The sequence below is a fragment of the Nothobranchius furzeri genome, chromosome 9 (assembly GCF_043380555.1).
Source record: "Nothobranchius furzeri strain GRZ-AD chromosome 9, NfurGRZ-RIMD1, whole genome shotgun sequence".
Lineage (NCBI taxonomy): Eukaryota > Metazoa > Chordata > Actinopteri > Cyprinodontiformes > Nothobranchiidae > Nothobranchius > Nothobranchius furzeri.
The window spans coordinates 60,369,845-60,389,685 of NC_091749.1; the positions used below are offsets into that span (position 1 = coordinate 60,369,845).

Here is a 19,841-nt window from a genome sequence, read left to right on the forward strand (position 1 = left end):
CTGAAACAAGCTGAAACATAGCAGGAAAAGAAAGACAAAAAAACAAACAAACGCAGCTTTCAGTCACATGTTTATCCTTGTTGAAGCACTCCAGGTCTTAGACACCAACATGAGAGAAAAAAAATGCACATTTTACCTGCAGCTGCTCCATAAATGTAGAACACAACCTGCATAGCTGGTTATTTTTTCTGTATTTCCTCTTCGACAGCTGATGAGAGAATTTTCTGTTTCCAGACAAGTGAAAGTACATAAAACGACTGAGCTGGACTCATCTGGTCCAAAAGCACTTTGTTCCCGCGCCCAGTGCTCGCCTTAGTGATGCTTACTTTAACTCTGTGGCTTTAAACCCACAGTTTACACTACAAATCCTGACAGCCTGCCTTGTTCTGTATGCTCTGACGTCGCCACTCCCCTGAAAGACTCTCTGGGATTTTGGTGGAATAATTCCAGCCAGAGAGAGAAACTGCCTTGATGCTCAAATGCAGTTCACATGTTTCTGTTGCCTGCATAGATCCCAAGCCTTAAACATGCTAAAGCTGTGTGCAAACTTCAAAGGATGACACTAAAACTGTGATCTCTGCATCAGAATCGTTGGTTGCAGCGCATGCACAATACAATCTGCCAAAGTGGAAGTGTACAGTGCCTTAGGATATCCTCTTTCTTTATTACTAAAACACATTCTGTGGAAGAAACAGGCAAAAACAACAACATCCTGCATGATGTTTTCACTTTATAAAAAACAAACATGCTTCAGAGAATTTGTGAAATCCTGCAAACAGTTTTTGTTGAACTTTATTTAAAAATGCAGTACTTGTTCGCTTGAAGAGAAGCTCTTTTTCCTGTTACACTAATGATTTTATTTAAGTTTACTACAAATGGAACGACTGCCTTTCCTGTTGCAAAAGACCAAAACAACAAACCCAACCTGGAGAATCTGTTGTCCTGTCCTGCGTGGTAGCGAGAAAGTGCCTTTGGTTTCCAAATTTCTGCTTCAAAACATCAAACATAAACTAAAAAATAAAACACTGCTAAACCAAAAACAAGACACGCATGAAACCCATCACCACTTTGCCTTTTTCTAAAGGATCGAGGACTAATGAATAACAGCAGGAGAGATATCATCACAGTTAAACAAATAAAGCATATATTCATTTTCATTTCTAAAAGTGTATTTTTTCTGGTCAAAGACTCGTGGAAGAGTTTGTGAATCTGCTGACTGCACGCAGGAAGTCAAACCGAAGCTGTCTGCTTTGTGCGCACTTGCAGGTTCAAGTGTTTGTAAAGAGGTTTACGGAAACACTAAAATGTGTTCTGATGAAAACTCTGATGTGTAAAGAAAATGTAAAAAAAAAATCACATTTGATCAAGCTTTTATTGTTTTTAAATGAAATGTAAGCAGAAGCTCTACAGGAGACTCAAAACATCACAATCTGAAACTCAGCTGCTGCAGCAGTGGAAGAAATCACGTTTACTCAAACATTTTACTCTTTCTTCAAAACCAGAATCAGTCGAGTTATTTAAATGAAAAGAATAGTGAAACATTAGCTGACGGTGTCTCTGGAGGCTGCAGCTGGAGTTCAGTGTTTCTGCCGCGTCCCGTGTTTTTCCTCTTCTGTTTACCCCGTTTATCTGATCACATGTAGTGATTGTTGTTTTCTTATCGTACCTGTGTACTTGGTTTTGTGACGATATTGTTTGTATGTGATGCTGATGTTGTCACTGCTGGCCTATTAATGCCACTGAAGGCACAAATAAACATCTGGTGGGGAGGTGGACACACACACACACGTTTGAGTTCAACCATGCTACAGACATATCAGCAGTTTAGCTCGTGTTACTTGTCCTTTATTTTCAGAGTAGGTGCTGGTACCTTTCTGTTTTTGACCATCTCTGATGGTAGCTTTAAAGTGATTTTTAACGTCGCCCACGCATAGCTGACATTCACTCACTTATTATTTAGATTTTTGTAAAAAGAGGTGTTTTGTATAAAAGTATATCTTAGCTTTTCTTGGTACAGATGTGTGATACCTTTTTCATATCCATTAACGTAACGTGTTGGAGCTACGAAGAGAAAAGAAGCTGTGCTGTTTCCGTGTCCTGCTCATGGTCGTGTCTTTGCTCCGTAACATCAAGATGCCTTCTTCACTTCAGTTGATATTTTGTAGCTTTCTAGATACTTTCTATGTATGCAATATTGAAGTTTAATAAATCTGGAAGAAAAAACACACATCTCCTTTTTTGTCACTTAAACAATAACCACCTTTTAGCTGTAAGAGCCTCAGATCAACAGCAGATGGAGTTATTTAGTTAAAGCAGCTCACTCGGGGAAACGTTTGATGTATAGTTCCTGTAGTAACAGGAACCGCCACTAGAGGGAGGTGTGCACTTGATCTGTTTCAGGTGAGACTCAAGCAAAAGCGCAAGGTTGACAGGTTACCTGGAGAATCCTTACTCCAAGGGAAGAGAGAACATCTGTTTGCATATATTTAATAAACTTTTGTAATTAAGTATAAGTTTGAGAACAATCACAAAAGTAATATTTCTCTGTTTTGTTTTTTACTCCATATTTGATATAAAATAAATAGTTTTGTGCTTTTTCACTTCAATCTCTTGTGAGGCAAATCAATTGTATTAATTTTTGTTGTTTATTTCATAAATGAATAATTTGTTGATTAATACAAAATGACTCCATCCTCTCTCATCAGCACATGTCAAACAGTATAGGTTCACTCTTGATCACGTGATCACAGCACATAACACAGTGTGTGTGTGTTTCCCTGTCAGGGCCTTAAGAACATAGAAGGACTGATGGAGTTCACAGCCTGCAGGTTTCTCTGATGCGTCTGTGCGCACGAACCCGGATGCACTTTTTCCTCACATCATTTCAGTTTTAAACTTTTTTTTTTAGTAAAAACACAGTTTACCAGAAATGGAAGAGTGCTCAGAGGAGCGTAAGATATCCGTGTGGGTGTGCCGGGAGGAGAAGCTGGTCCTCGGCTTGTCCAAACACACCACCTGCGCTGATGTGGTCAAAGTTCTTCTGGAGGAGCAGCAGAGCTCTCGGCGCGGCCTCAGGGCGCAGGCTTACTGCATTGTGGAGAAATACGGGGGGTTCGAGAGGATTTTGCCCAACAAAACAAAGATCTTGAGGCTGTGGATGGCGTGGGGAGAAGAGCAGAAAAACGTGAAGTTCGTGCTGGTGAAAAGCGACGCGTCTTTGGATAACCACGCCGCCCGGAGCGCAGAGGCGCGCGTGGTCCACAGCAAACAGAGCTCCTGCGTGGCCAAAGGGACATCACGAGCCATCATGAGCTGCATCTCGCCGGAGAAGCAGCGGCGGATAGTCAGGAAAGCTTTCAGAAAGTTGGAGAAGATCAACAAGAAGAGGACGCGAGCGGCGCACAGAGACGCGTCCTGCGCGGCGGAGAGGATGGAGACGCTTGTTCACGTTGTGATTTCTCAGGACCACACGATCCGACAGCAGATCCAGAGGATATCAGAGCTGGACACGGAGATAGAAAGCCGTGAAGCAAAGGTGCATTTTGACAGAATCAAAAGGCATGGAGTTAATTATGTGCAGAACACGTATCTGGAGGCTCCGGGGGTCTCAAACCAAGAGGGAGGCGAGAAGCCTCCAAGTGAAACTCTAGCCAAGTTTGAGGTGTTTGTCCAGCGGTGTGAGGAGGTGCTTAGGCTACAAGAGGAGCTCTGGGAGCAGGAGGCTCTCATAGAAACGATCACAGCTCACATCCAGGAGGAGCTGAACCAGCGCTGGATGTGGAGGAGGAAAGAGGAGCTGATGAGGAAGCACCCAGAGCCCAGAGGAGGCTCCCCATCTCGCTCCTGCTCTGACGCCGAGCCAACACCACCACACGAGCTGTTCCTGGAGGAGGAGAGGATCAAAACGCAACTGGATGCAAGTTTATACATTGGTCTGCGACTGAACGCGGATTTAGAAGCTATTAGGAGCGATTTGGAGCTGTCCCAGCAGATTTGCGCCGCGCGGGAGAGGGAAATGAGGGATTTGCTGGAGAAAGTGAGCAGTTTGGAGATGGAGGAGGGGACAGGCGGCGAGGAGGAGCTCAGAAACGGGACAGAAGATAAGACCACGACTGACACTTTGGAGGGGAAAAGGGTCTGGGTGGAGAAAGCCAGATGTCTGTCTAAAGCTCCGAGTGTGAACGACGACGACTCAGACACTGGTCTAAGTTCTCTGCACAGTCAGGATTCAGACGGCCTCCCAGTTTGGGAATCACTGGTTTAGGATTGACTGACTGGTCAGCTCATCCACAAAAACCAAAAGCCTCAGGGATCATCATCATGGTGCACAAACAAAAACATCACCCAAGACAAGTGAACACTTCTGACTAACCTGCTTTGAAGTCAAACGCATTTAAAAGGTAGTTCTTGTAATTCTTGTTAGTCTAACAAAGAAAACTTTTGTTGCAACATGAAAATAAATGTTTTTTTAATAATTAAAATACTTCAATTTCTTTTTCTTTAAGAGAAATTACATCTGCAGGCTACAAAATGGGGGTGGTGGACATAATAAAATCACAGTTTCCACAGTTTCTGCCGTAATTCACAACTTTTGGACACTAGGGTGAAACTCACACACAATGCAAAGAGCAGATTTTTACCAGGCAGGCATTTATTGCCCCTCTAAAGACAATTGGGAATAAGGTTTGTCTTCTGTGACTCATTACATCATAATAACGCGCAGGAGTCAAAACAATTCAAAAAGCCTAAAGAGGAAGTCTCCACATCCAGAAGTACTGATGTTTTCCATAAATAACGTTCTTATCAGCTTTTGCAGCTGCGCCTGAAGAAAATCACAGCTGAACTTAAACACAATCAAATCTTCAGAAAATTACTAAATAATTGCCCAATTTATTTGCAAACTTCCTAAAATCAAGAGACTCGACATAAATGAAGCAATGTTACCACATAAAAATGTCTTTAATTAAAAACTAAGGATTTTGCAGCACTGGTGCGTCCTTCATGGAAAAATGTGTAATACTTTAGGTACCTCTGCATGTTTTAGTGCCAGAGGTTTGAGGAAAACAAAGTACTAGTAATAAAATATATGCAGCAAAATGCACGTGCATATATAACCAGGAGGACATGAGAACATGCAATTCAATTGCCTTCATTTTACAAGGCAATCCAAACTGAACTTGATCCTTGAGAGGATTGAAGTGATTACGGACCTGTTTTTAATCACTGGAATCCTTACAAAGACATTCAAGTTCACAGATGAGCTTTCAAGTCTTTAAGAGGGGAAACCACTTATGTAAAGAAATTGTGTGTGTGTGTGTGTGTGTGTGTGTGTGTGTGTGTGTGTGTGTGTGTGTGTGCGTGCGTGCGTGCGTGCGTGCGTGCGTGCGTGTGTGCGTGTCCAGTCTTGTTTATAGGACACATTTGGGACATATTGATCTAAGGTTGTGGGGACCAGTAATTTCACAGAGACCAAAACTCCAATCAGGTTGTTAATAGTTTTAGAACCTCTGGTTAAAAATAGAAGTAAAATGTGGTTTGAGGTTAGTTTCATGTTAGAAATGAACTGATGAGAGATAAGGACCAGGTTAATTATGTATAGCTGGAAGTTGCAGTGTCCTGCATGATTGTGGGTGGGGGTGCATGGAAGGGGTCACAGAATTATAGGTCAACTGTGCTCACGTTCAATTCAATTCAATTCAATTAATCCCAGAGGGAAATTAGAGTTTCAGTACACACAATTCTGAGATCAGACATACATACATCGGCATAGACACATGACAAGAATTGGTGACTGTGGTCATTCGCAACCCGAGTCGCGCTACCTTAGTAGAGATCAGAGGGGTTTACATGAGGATTGAGTCAGGTGGAGGGAAAAAAAGGCACTTCAGAGTTAAGCTTGGTTTATGCTTGACACATTCACTTTCCGCGCGGTAATGCGGCTCGCGGCTGGAACGTGCTTCACAACTCGCAGCGTTTATGGTTTGTGCGGCTCGTCTCTGCGGTGAGCCAATATTCTCCCAAACTGAACGGGGCAGCATGGAGCTCTACAGCATGCATCCAACACTACACCATAGTAGAAGTAGAAATTACTGTTTACAACACGGCATTTCAGCATTTTTAACAGCGTTCTCGTCTTTTCCGACAGTGCGAGCTATTTCTCCCCAAGAATTATTTACAACATGTTGATCACTGTGATCTCTGAGAGCTGAATCATACAAATGTCTGTATTTACGAACCTCTGCCATACTAGTTCTTGCCGGTCCGCCATGTTTTTCCGCGTCCGTCCGTCCGCGTGGTTAGAAATTTTCCGAGGTGCGCGTTGCGGAAATTCTGGGCCGTGCGGAGGCGCGGTGGAGGGGCGTGGTTGTTAAAATGACGCAAAATGACGCTACTTTTCCGCGCGGAGCCGTGCGGACCTCGCGGACGCGTCAAGCATAAACCAACCTTTACCCTCCACAGGGAGGGCAGCTTTGCTATGCAAAAAAAAAACCACCTCAGACAGAAATGCAACAGACTTCAGACACTACACAACATCTCCACACATCAGTGCATGCAGCCGCGATAAGCAGCACTCGTCACCTCCGTTTGGATGGGGGAGGAGGTCATTGGGTTTAGAGAGCACAGTGACTCCTGGAACGATTCAGCGGCCTTCACAGCTCACAGTCCCGCCCAGGCTGGGATAGGGAGACAGAGTTGCCATGGCGACGGCAGCATTCCACATTTCTTCTGAGGGGGAGTTATCACTTCAGCCTCACAGGCTCAAGGGCACCAGATTCAGATAAGAACTTGTTTTGGGGCCAGACAGAGATAATTTCCTCTCTGTCTTAAAGTTCCGTTGGTCCTCAACCCCTCTCAATCCAATAATGGCGTAAATTAATCTATCCCAATCCGTGCTGATCCGTCAACTTTTTCCTTGATCGAATCCACCTTCTGTGCCAGAGTCTGAATCTCAGCCAAAGTTCCAAGCTTACGACTCATCTCGACAATTATATGAGTTTGTGCATTCACAGCGCGGTGTAATCCATCCCTGAGCTCCGGGATTGAGCCAATATTCCTCGACAGCTCATTGATTTTCTGGTAAGCCAGGTCAGGCCAAAAAGCAAGAAACCTGACACCAACACCACAAATATCCATATGTCTTCAGAATCCTCTACAGACAGTTGAGAGAGGCAAATCAGGTTCCACTGTTTCCAGGAGTCCATGATATGCCCAAATGGCTCTGTCCCAGAGGGGCATCCGGGAGCCCCTTCTCCCGTTCTCATTGTTGAAAAAATGTTGTCAATCGCGTTGAGAGACCAACTGACCAGGTCCATTTTTAATAATTTCCTGTTTACAGAAAAAATGCAGAAGCGCCATACACCCAAAGACAGACAAAGAGCCTTGGGATGAGATAGGGAGGAGAGGAGGAAAAAAAGTGTCTGTACTCTCCAAGAGCGGGAAGAAGACTGTAATACCTTGGCAGTGGTCTTTAATAGGCATGAATGCCTTGTAACTGTAAACCCAAACAAGTTCACTGAACTCAAAATTTATGAGGAAACTGATTACATAATAATTTTTAGGTTAACTAAAAACTATAAGTTCACCATTACTTAAAAATATGACCCGAATAAAATCAAAAAGCTCTGGATTGCCTGTTTGAGGATCTAGAAGTTAGCTGGAGGAGAACGTGGCAAAACACGGCAGAATTTGGAGTCTTGTTTCATGATACTCAGACATCTCGCCTCTGATTGGCTAATAGCATCATGACTCTTCCACTACCTCTGTTTGCAACATGGATGTTTTATCTCCACAAATAACACAAGCCTGAAGGAATTCTGCTGTGTGGTGGAGTTGCTAATGCTAATAGTTAGCTTATACTAATAAGCCGGCAGCCGTCTGCGAAACTGTAGCGTCAACAACAGGTAACAAAACCGTTTCTGTGTTTTAAAAAAGAACGACAACATGGAATTAGAAATAACGCACAGCAAGAACACACCTAAGATGTTAGCTTCTACTAGCTGAGACCATCTCTGCTGTTTCCTGGACGCTAAACCAACAACAGCCTTCTCCGTCGTGAGTCAAGATGGGTGAATCCATGAATGTTAAGTGACGGTGTGACGTAGATCTGTCAGGATTTTCTAATCCTAGAGTTTCACTGACTCAGACATTAATGCAGGAGGTAGGTGTAGGAGACTATTTTCATGTTCAGCCTGCATGAAAAACTCAGAGTGACCCACTATATTCAGAAATAATCATTAAAAAATGTTTTTTCATTAAAGTTGACCTTTATGTTTAAAGCTGCTTTAGTGAATCTGCAAACAAGCTAGGTTTAGAACTCAAACACGGTGACAGAACACTCCCATCTCCCCTCTGGTATCTTCCCTGAAACACTTCTGTCGGAACTGGAAACCCACTTTGCCAGAGGAAACAAGATAGCGCTAAACACCAGTCCCCCGTTTTCTAGGTCCAAACATATTTTGTTGCCTGTGACTTCAAACGTTTTTTTTTTCCTTTTGGGACTCTGGTAGTTTGTCCTAAAGGTAGCAGCCAACTGTTTCTCCTTCTCTGATATTGTTGAGCAGCGAGTACATGAATGGAGGACGTAGGGAAGTGAGACGGTTCAGCAAGACCAACAAACGGATTGTCCAATAGTTGCGTTTGGTCCGAAACGTGTTATTGGTGAAGGTTTTTAGACAAATGCAATAAGAACCAGTTTATTTATTTTTTGTTATTTTTTCAAATCTCCATCTCCATCTATAGCTATACTAGGTTTGAATGTTAAGAAGCATGTAAAAATGTTTTAAGCAAATTAGTTTTCCAAATTTGCCATTGCAGCTTTAAATTAATATGCTGATAAATATAAGCACAATGCATTTGTGAATTTGGGTCGATAGAAGCTTTTAAAAATTGGTTAGAAAAAAAAGATATAACAGGATAAAACACACAGCAGGTACACAAAACTGATATCTATTGAGTTTCCACCCTTGATGAACCCACCCACGTGTACCTGTATACACACAGGTATACATTACTTCCTGTGTCCCTAGAGTTCTCTGCTTAACGAACTACTGAGGAAGGCTAAACCGCAGGGAAGATGCTTTCTCAGCATATACAGTATCTGAGTCGGACTTAAAAAGGTTATTTAACTGTAAACTTTTATGAAAATCGTGATATAAGAATATTTATTCCCGTACACTGCCACACACACACACACACACACACACACACACACACACACACACACACACACACACACACACACACCAAACCTGCCTTTTGTTATCCACATTCAGGGCAACATCAGTGTCAGACAAGCAGTGGTGCTGCATTACGTGCTGAAAGAATAACAGCTTCTTGTCTCCTGACAACAGCAGCCGTCTCCTCTGCGCTGGAGTCTCTTTTCACTGTGCTCCTCTGAGGGACATAAATTGATCTGACCTGATAGCAACATCATGTCATCTCATGAACAGGAACGTGGTGTTGCACGCAGCATTCTAAGATGACAACAAGCGCATGACACAGATCTTTTTTCAGGGGCCAAGTCTGTGGAGAGTTTTGATTATGTGGAGTTTCCCCAGAGCTCTGAAGCTCTTTGAGACAAAGAAAAAAAAAATTCAAGAATCTGAAGTATTCTCCTCTTTCTAAATATGCCAGATCGAACACAGAAAAAGGAATGTTGGCCAGAAACTGGAATATTGTTCTCAGTAGTGCGTGTTGAGAAGTCATCAAAAATATATATACTTTAAAGGTGCAGTATGAAAGAATACAGTGGGGCAAAAAAGTATTTAGTCAGCCACCGATTGTGCAAGTTCTTCCACTTAAAATGATGACAGATGTCAGTAATTTACAGTACATCATAGGTACACTTCAACTGTGAGAGACAGAATGTGAAAAAAAATCCATGAATTCACATGGCAGGATTTTTAAAAATTTATTTGTAAATCAAGGTGGAAAAATAAGTATTTGTTCACTTCAAACAAGGAAAATCTCTGGCTCTCACAGACCTGTAACGTCTTCTTTAAGAAGCTTTTCTGTCCTCCACTCGTTACCTGTATTAATGGCACCTGTTTGAACTCATTATCTGTATAAAAGACACCTGTCCACAGCCTCAAACAGCCAGACTCCAAACTCCACTATGGCCAAGACCAAAGAGCTTTCGAAGGATACCAGGAAAAGAATTGTAGACCTGCACCAGACTGGGAAGAGTGAATCTACAATAGGCAAGCAGCTTGGTGTGAAAAAATCAACTGTGGGAGCAATGATCAGAAAATGGAAGACATACAAGACCACTGATAATCTCCCTCGATCTGGGGCTCCACGCAAGATCTCATCCCGTGGGGTCAAAATGATCATGAGAACGGTGAGCAAGAATCCCAGAACCACACGGGGGACCTGGTGAATGACCTGCAGAGAGCTGGGACCACAGTAACAAAGGTCACCATCAGTAACACACTACAACAGCAGGGAATCAAATCCTGCAGTGCCAGACGTGTTCTGCTGCTGAAGCCAGTGCATGTCCAGGCCCGTCTGAAGTTTGCCAGAGAGCACATGGATGATACAGCAGAGGATTGGGAGAATGTCATGTGGTCAGATGAAACCAAAGTAGAACTTTTTGGTATAAACTCAACTCGTCGTATTTGGAGGAAGAAGAATACTGAGTTGCATCCCAAGAGCACCATACCTACTGTGAAGCATGGGGGTGGGAACATCATGCTTTGGGGCTGTTTTTCTGCTAAGGGGACAGGACGACTGATTTGTGTTAAGGACAGAATGAATGGGGCCATGTATCGTGAGATTCTGAGCCAAAACCTCCTTCCATCAGTGAGAGCTTTGAAGATGAAACGTGGCTGGGTCTTCCAACACGACAATGATCCCAAACACACCGCCCGGGCAACAAAGGAGTGGCTCCGTAAGAAGCATTTGAAAGTCCTGGAGTGGCCTAGCCAGTCTCCAGACCTCAACCCCATAGAAAATCTGTGGAGGGAGTTGAAAGTCCGTGTTGCTCGGCGACAGCCCAAAACATCACTGCTCTCGAGAAGATCTGCATGGAGGAATGGGCCAAAATACCAGCTACTGTGTGTGCAAACCTGGTAAAGACCTATAGTAATTGTCTGACCTCTGTTATTGCCAACAAAGGTTATGTTACAAAGTATTGAGTTGAATTTTTGTTATTGACCAAATACTTATTTTCCACCCTGATTTACAAATAAATTCTTTAAAAATTCTGCCATGTGAATTCATGGATTTTTTTTTCACATTCTGTCTCTCACAGTTGAAGTGTACCTATGATGAAAATTACTGACCTCTGTCATCATTTTAAGTGGGAGAACTTGCACAATCGGTGGCTGACTAAATACTTTTTTGCCCCACTGTATATTGAGAATTTTACAGTGAGAAAATCCCAAAAGAGTCATTTTGGAAGGAAGGTTATACTGAAACATATTTCATATCCAGCAGGCAGCTGGATTGTCAGTTTTTCTACTTTCAAAACAAAGGAAGGAGGAGCATAACTACTGTTTACCATCAGTGAGTGTGGGGTCGCCGTGTCTCCTGTGAGCTAATGCTGCAGCTCCAACAATTGTAATTTGACGATGCCGGCAAAAAGCTCCAGAGTTTTTTAAAGTGGTTGCATTAACCACATTTTACCATAGGATGTCATTTTTACTTCATTTCTACATAATGCACCTTTAAATGAGCAAAGGTGTGCCAAACCCACACTCTTGTGCATTAAATTATCAGAGTGTTATTTTCTTCTGGAGTCATTATTAAACAAATACAAATAAAACCATAACTTTAGTGTTAACTGATTGTGTGTGTGTGTGTGTGTGTGTGTGTGTGTGTGTGTGTGTGTGTGTGTGTGTGTGTGTGAATGAACAAGTGTGTACAGTCTTTAATGTAAACTTCTTCTGCAATTCTCATCCACCCTGAGGAGATTTTGGATAGATAGATAACTGTATTCATGAAATTATAATTAGAAAAATTGTTGATTATAATAATTATAATTTATTTTGTTACAAAATCAGTTATTTGTCAAGGTCGGATAATAAAAATAAATAGTAATTATGGGTTAAGCACTGAGTAAGTAATGATATGTTCCTCCTCTGTTGCTTAGATAACTTCCAGTTAGTCCCTGAATAAGACTGGTGGGTGTTTTTACCAGTAAGTAATGGTTAACTAATGGTTAACCCTAACCCTGGTTCATTACTCATTATCTCCTAAGTCGTTCTCTAGTAACAAAGAACTATTTATGCCCCTTATTGTAAAATGTTACCAAAACAACTGTACTCAAAGTTTCTTCAGACATAAGAGGCACAGAAAAATGTGTAACTTGGTAAATTATGTCAACTTTGCTTAAAAATACATCAAAATATTGAGTGGATTAAAGAAATCCTTGTGTCAAATTGATTCTAGTGAAATGTCTTTTTTTTTTCCAGTTTTCAAAGGAAATTCCTCTGACTCAAGAAAAGAAACGACCGGCTCCTAATGGCACAAACCTGCCGGTGTTCCCTAATCCCTGGAATGTGTCACTTTGTGTTCCTGGCAGCTTTTGCTCACTCTCCTGGATGGACCTGCCATGAAGTCACTAATGAAGGTATTGACTTGAGAGTTGGGACTTCAATGTGAGCGCTGAGTTGAAAGCCGCTCAGAGAGCACTTAGCCCGCTGCTAACAGACCGAGGCCACCGGTGTGCGCTCATTAGACCTCATTGTGCTGGTGGCAGGTGTGTTAATCCTGTCAGGCTGGGTGGTGACCCCGTAACCCCGACTGTGGGATACTGTACGGTCTCTTTCCGAGCCACTCAATGCCTGTCAACCCCTATTTGGAGTAAATTTAGCCCGACCCCTTCATCGGCCGCTGCGCTATGCTTCAGCAATCAGTTCAAACACAATCAGTGCAGCAACAAAATTGCAGAATATTTTGCTCCATTTTCTCTTCGTGAAACCACAAACACCTGAAGCGATGAAGTTATAATACTGTGGTGTGATGATTGACACTACAAATTTAATTATTTTGACCAATAAGATGTGATGATTCAATATGAATATGAAATATCAACCTGATTGATCTTTGAATGTTTAATCAGAAGATTCTAGGGTTCTTTGTTTATTCGGGGACACTAAACACACTTCGTATTAATTCAGAGAGAGCCAAGCATATGGTTTATAAAATGAATTAATTTATTTTTCCTAAACTAATGATTATACATGACAAGGTGCGAGTATATGTATTGTAATAGATATGAAGTGATTTAATACGATGTGTGTAATGGAAGCTAGATGTTTTAGCTAAACTGTTCTTTGTGTCTGAGAGAATTTGTGAAGTCTGGGTTATAAAATAAAATTGTTGTTTGTTTATAAACTAGAGAGTTGTTTATTAATCTCATCCGACGCCAGTGTGCAAGCTACGATACCCTTGGTATGAGTCGCTCCCGGTGGTCCGGAGGAGTGCGGTCCGAGTGGTGAGGTCACTGGATGTAGAAACCACAATACTCAGAGATTAGTAGCTTCCAGCTTCACCGGCCATGGGATGCAACCCGGGGTCTGCAGGTTAGATGTCTGAGGTGTGAAGTAGCTCTGTAAAGAGCTGTTTTGCCCGTAATTGTGGAAGTCACAGGAGACTGTTTCAAAAAGACTTCTTCCCCGATTTGGCCGGATCGGGAGTCAGCTGGAAAACAGAAATAATCGGGAAGTAATTCTTGTTCTATTGAACTCATTGTTTATACATTTTGGCAAGTTTAGCAAATCAGAATTTGACACGTTTGAGGGTTTTACCAAACCGTCAGAAGCCACGCCTTCTTCAGATACAAAGGTGTTTAACACTTTGTGAATGAGAATGTTTTAAAACACTCATCTGAAGTGAATATTAACATTAATAGGTATCTTATTGTAATGTGTATGAGTGCAGATATTGATTAACTTGTTAAATCAAACACATACTGATCTGGTGTAGATAAGATCTGGAATGGATCATTGCAGGAACAATATTCATTTTAAAGTTGTCATTGGTTTAAGCACAGATTATTCAAACCTTTGATTTAAACATCATGTTCATTCAACACATATGATTATTTAAACTTATGAGCTTCAAGTAGGTTTGATTTTTACTTAGAGTGAGGAATGCAGCAGTCAGGCTCCTGCATCAGACCTTGGGTGAGAGAACGTTATGACTTCTTGCAGTAGCAAGAACTGTGGCAAATGTTTGTTTTGGGAGTCAGAGGCCAGACATGGTGTTGTCCTATCTGTACATGAAAGGTTATCTTGTGGTCAATTAGATGGTGAAAATTGATCACTTGGTACGTTACGATATATTTAGCATCAAATTTCAGCAACATTTTAGTCGTTTTACAGTTACTTTATATCTGGGTCCTTTATATGTGATTCACTGATTGCAAATATAATAAGCTCTATTATAAAACTAAGTGCAGTGGTCACCAGGAGGAGGAGAAAAAGGTCAAAGTTGTCATAGGACCCATAATATGAGTTTGAAACCTGCCATAGTCAAATGAAATGGTGGTTTAAGAACTTGCACGTTTTAATGTTGTGCAAACTAAAAAGGCAACAGCTAAAGCTGCAATGACAATTTTGGAAAACAAATTAGCTTAATTTTTTTTTCATGTATCTTAACGTTCCAACAAAGTATAGATATAAATATATTGTAGAGATTTAAAAAAAAAACTGAAAACCTTAATAAAATGGTTCCTAGCATTTGTCTAAAAATCTTCACCATTAATACGTTTTCGACTGAAAGCAATTGTTGGACCATCCGGTTGTTGCATTCATATACTCACCGCTCAAAAATATCCAAGAAGGAGAAACAGTCGGCTACTATCACTTCAACTTTAGGACAAAATATCAGTCGCAAAAAGAAAAACACCATTTAAAGTCACGGACAAGTAAAGACATTTGGACAAAGAAATTGGCGACTGTTGTTTAGCACGATCTCGATTCCTCCGGCATCGCAGATTTCTGGTTCCGGCAGAAGCGGCTCAGGGAAGACATCCAAGGGGACGGGTTAGTATTCCATGACCATGTTTGCATTAAAAACCAAGCTTGTTTGCATCTTCAAAGTGGCAGTGTGTAGTTTCCTGCTACTAGGAGGCAGTACATACATATATTTCAAGATAGTTTTATACCATATCACTGTGATTGTCGCTAGCTTAAAAAAAACATACAGTAAATGTTATTAGCTGTGGAGCAGAAAGAATTCGACTTCAGCATGACTCCTCAGACTTGACTGATGGTACTTCAGTTAATTCCATCGAGAGAATGAATGATTGTAGTTTTCTGGCGTTGTAGTTTCCGGACGTGCTTGGAGTCCTGTGTCTGCCAATGATGTCATCACTCTATGGCAATACCACTCGACCAAAATATATTGCATTTTTATTTTGATTCTGTTCTTTCACATATGTTTTGGGAGTTTAGCAGTTTTGTTATTAAATTCATGTTTCTTACTGCCTAAATGTTTTCGAACATGGTAACATAATTTCCATAATTTCCATAAGTCGTACGTCCAGCCAATCATCTAGTGTGATGTCATCGACAGGCGCAGGACCCCGAAGGAAACACGGCGTCCCCCAAAGATACTAGACCCATGCCCTATGTACTTTAGACTGGATTTTTATGGTTATATGTTACTGAGCCGCCAATATTTTCAAAGACTGGAGATCATTTTATTCATTTTCACAAAGTTTTAATGAATATTTCCAGAGATTAACGGGAAAAACTACACATTGTCTCTTGAAGTTTGATGGCAATGATACTGAAAAAAAATCATGGAAGTGATCGAGGGCTACAGTTCTTGACCAAACTCTTGAAACTTGGCTGTAAATTACTTTCTTTTTTGGATGCACATACTTTACTTTTAATTAAATAATTCACTAAGCAGGTGTCTGAAAAAAAAGTATCTAAGTGTCTAAGCTTTGCAACACCCACTTGAAAGAATAAGCTACAGTAGATTGTGACTATGTGAGCTCAGGAGGTAGCGCAGGTTGTCCAGTAATTGGAAGGTCGCAGGTTCGATCCTGGCTCCAACCAGAGAATGCAGCAGATGTGTCCCTGGGCAAGGCATTTAACTGGCCTTGCCTGCTGGTGGTGGTCAGAGGGACTGGTGGCACCAGTGTATGGCAGGACTCGCCTCTGCCAGTGTGCCCAAGGGCAGCTGTAGCTACAGTTTAATTCATCCACACCAGCGTGTGAATGGGTTAATGACTGATTGTGTTGTGAAGTGCCTTGGGGGGGGGGGGGGGGGGGGGTTGTAGAACGCTAAGGAGGTGCTACCCAAATACAGGCCATTTACCATCTTCTCCAAAGATTTTCTTTGAATCAAACATCACAGTGGGTTTTAAGGGTGTGAATGATGTATCAGTTACAGAAAAACTTAAAGATGTCTGGGTGTTGCTGAACTTCACTCAATTGTCTTTCTGTCTGTAGAAAGTGAATGGATTATGCTGCAGGCAAAAATCACAAGATCTCTTCAGAACATTTCCTTCACTCCCCAACCCCCACCCTCTCATATCCTAATGGGAAAGATTGGTTTCACGTACAATGAGGATGGATTGTGTTGCAGGACTTTAGTGGGTCACACCATTCCAACCTGAAAACATGTACCCACTGATCCAAGGAAACCAAAATGTCAAAACAATCAGGTCGTGTCTGGTTTCTAATTATATGTCACCTTCTGATACAAGGGGATTTTTTTCCCCAAACAATGTAAATTCTAAGGAATTGTTTAGAGCATAATGCATTAAATAAAATTTAGCAGCAGCATTTGAATAATTTAATTTAGCCTATGGCTGAAATGCTTAAGTTGTGCAAGTGAGCAAAATAATAATAATAATAATAACAATAATAAAAAAAGGGAAATTTAAGTCAAGAGAGACAATGAAACAGTTAAAAATAATTCCTATTTCAGAATATAATTCTCAAGGATAATTATGTGGGTTAATAAAGATTAAAGTCTTGATTTTCAGTAGAAACCAAAACCCAAGTTCAATAAGAAACCAGTTTTTTCCATCTTTTTTAAATATATGAATTAGTGATGCACCGGTATGAAATTTTTGGGCCGATACCGATATCCAATTTTAATATCACTGTTATGGCTGATAACCAATATTTGCTGATACCGATATGCTGACATGAATGTGTTGCAAAGTGCACTTGGTTGAAAGGCTACCGTATTTTCATATTAAGCCTGCATGTGAAACTCAGAGTGATTGATCATATTTAAAAAATAACAAGAAAAAAAAGGTTTCTCGTGAACGTGGTCTTTAACGATTCAACTAAAACAAACATTTTAAATTCAGCTAATCCAGATACAGCTTCATGCAAACTTGGAAGCTTCAAATGTCTTTTCACGTGCACATAAGGATCACACCGTTCTGACATGATCAGCCTACCAGACTTTTCATTCAGATTTCAAACTAGAATATAGTTCCTCAGAAATATAAACAAACATCGTATTAGTTCATTCTGACATGGTTTCTAGCTGGAAATCTAAAAGGTAACAGCTCAGATCTAATTTCCTCATGTTTATTAAGTTGTTCCTCAATAAAACATCTCTATGTGGCACAAATAAATGCCTCTGAATGACAAGAACTCTAATTAGCGTTGTGACGCAGCTGACAGGAGCACACAGCGGAGTTCAGTCACACACAAACACTCCATGTTTGGAGAGGAGGGTTAACAGCTCTTCAGATGCAGGCGGGGTAAATCTAAATGCATGTCTGGGATGCCGGGGGCCCTCTTGTCCCTTGTCACTGGGTTTAATGAACACATGTGCAGTTTCTTATTCCACGTTGGTGAATCAGAAGGCTCAGCTGCTGCTGGATGAACTGGCTGGGAACACAAGATAACTGACAGCTCATGAAGAAAGCACAGATTTATTGATCAGAATAAATTAAATTAGGAATTAAAATTAAACTGTTGTAGTTTTACTCCTAGTTATTTTACATGTTAGAAAATAATACTAGTTTTTGTCAAAAATTAAACATTTGATAAAAAGCATCTATGGCTTTTTTCATTGTGAAACTCAGGATTCATTTAAAAGAGACATTTCACCCCTAAGAGAAATGTAGCCTGATGCCATATTCTCCAGTGTTAAAGTGTGAAAAAGCATGTTATAACCACTCCAGTCGTTCTCGTCACCTGGCAGTACTCCATTAGCTTTAGCTTAGCATTAACAATGTAAATGAATGGTAACAGCTAGCTGTTGTGTTAAAAAGACATGAAAATTACTCAATAATGATCCTAATTTTTCTTAACAATCTTAATGATCATATTAATTTAAATTAAAAACAAGTAGCACAACGGAATCACAGGAGCTGACGTAGACTCGGGACTATCTTACGACAAAGCTCCACTGTCAGCCGGAGCTGCAAGGCGCAAGGGCATACCACAGCAACCCTGAAAGAACCCCACTCCTTTAAACACAATAGTGAGTTTTTACTACCGTAGTTAAAGAATATTGCATTTATAGTGCAAGAAAAAGATTTTTGCGTCATTTCCCTGAGCCTTGCAGTGGCAGCCCACCGTGGTGCTTTGTTGTTATGTAGTCTCAAACCTAAATGGGCTCTTGTAATTTCTTTGTGTTACTTATTATTTTCATCAGCAGTCAATATGATTATTGAGGTCACCAAGAAATATTCGGATCATTATTGAGTAAATGTCATGACTTTTTCATATGAAAAGCTAGTTGTTACCATTCACTTACATTGTTTACGCTAAGCTAATGGAACACTACCAGATTATGAGAAAGACCGGGCTGGTTACAAAATGCTTTTCCCACTTCTCTAGCTCTGAGGAATATGGCAACAGCCTAAATTTCACTTAGGGATGGAATATCCCTTTAATGCAGGCATGTCCAAAAGATGGCCCCTGGGGCCATCTACAGACCTTGGAGTGATTTTGTGCAGCCCTCACTTGAATTGTTAAACTGGTGAGGTTCCTGTAGCTCTTTTTAATTTTTTTTTTTAACATTTTAAAGTTCATTTTAACAATAAGAGACACATATTTGATTCGGAAAAGGGTAGAATGCCTTCTCCGGGTCAGGGATGAGGTCCTGCCCCAAGTGGAGGAGTTTAAGTATCTCGGGGTCTTGTTCACGAGTGAGGAAAAGCTGGAGCATGAGATCAATGAGGGATTGGTGCTGTGTCTGCAGTGATGTGGGCGTTGCATTGGTCTGTCGTGGTGAAGAGAGAGCTGAGTCAGAAGGTGAAGCTCTCAATTTACCGGTCGATCTACGTTCCTACCCTCACCTATGGTCATGAGCTTTGGGTAATGACCAAAAGAACGAGATCGCGGATGCAAGCGGCCAAAATTAGTTTTCTCCGCAGAGTGGCTGGGCTCTCCCTTAGAGATAGTGAGAAGCTCAGTCATCCGGGAGGGGCTCGGAGTAGATTCGCTGCTCCTCCACATCGAGAGGAGCCAGTTGAGGTGGCTCGGGCATCTGGTCAGGATGCCTCCTGTACGCCTCCCTGCTGAGGTTTTCTGGGCACGTCCAACCGAGAGGAGGCCTAAAGGGAGACCCAGGACACGGTGGAGGGACTATGTCTCTCACCTGGCCAGGGAACACCTTGGGATTCCCCTGGAAGAACTGGCCCAAGTGGCTGGGGAGAGGGAAGTCTGGGCCTCTTGACTTAGGCTACTGCCCCCGCGAAACACTGAATTAATTATTCAAGAACATATCTACATAAATAACAAAACAGTGGATGGGAATAATTTTACTCCTATCAGCGAGTTTGTGAATTATTACATTTATCATGTCAGTAGCTGTGGCCACATAGTAGCTCATCACCATCAGTGTGTGAATGTGTATGTGAATGCATGAATGATACACTATAGTGTAAAGTGCTTTGGATTCCTTTG

General features: G+C 41.4%; 1 protein-coding gene across 1 annotated transcript; it reads left to right on the forward strand.

The window, feature by feature from the left end:
* Positions 1–2,746: 2,746 nt before the first annotated feature.
* On the forward strand, positions 2,747–4,405 carry LOC107381408 (ras association domain-containing protein 10). The gene has a single exon (XM_070555009.1). It carries the CDS (start codon positions 2,930–2,932, stop codon positions 4,262–4,264), a length of 1,335 nt encoding a protein of 444 aa, XP_070411110.1. The 5' UTR covers positions 2,747–2,929; the 3' UTR covers positions 4,265–4,405.
* The last annotated feature ends 15,436 nt before the right edge of the window (positions 4,406–19,841 follow it).

What these genes read in the sequence shown, in the direction of transcription:
- LOC107381408 (XM_070555009.1), top strand. Translation starts at nt 2,930, where the DNA reads ATGGAAGAGTGCTCAGAGGAGCGTAAGATATCCGTGTGGGTGTGCCGG.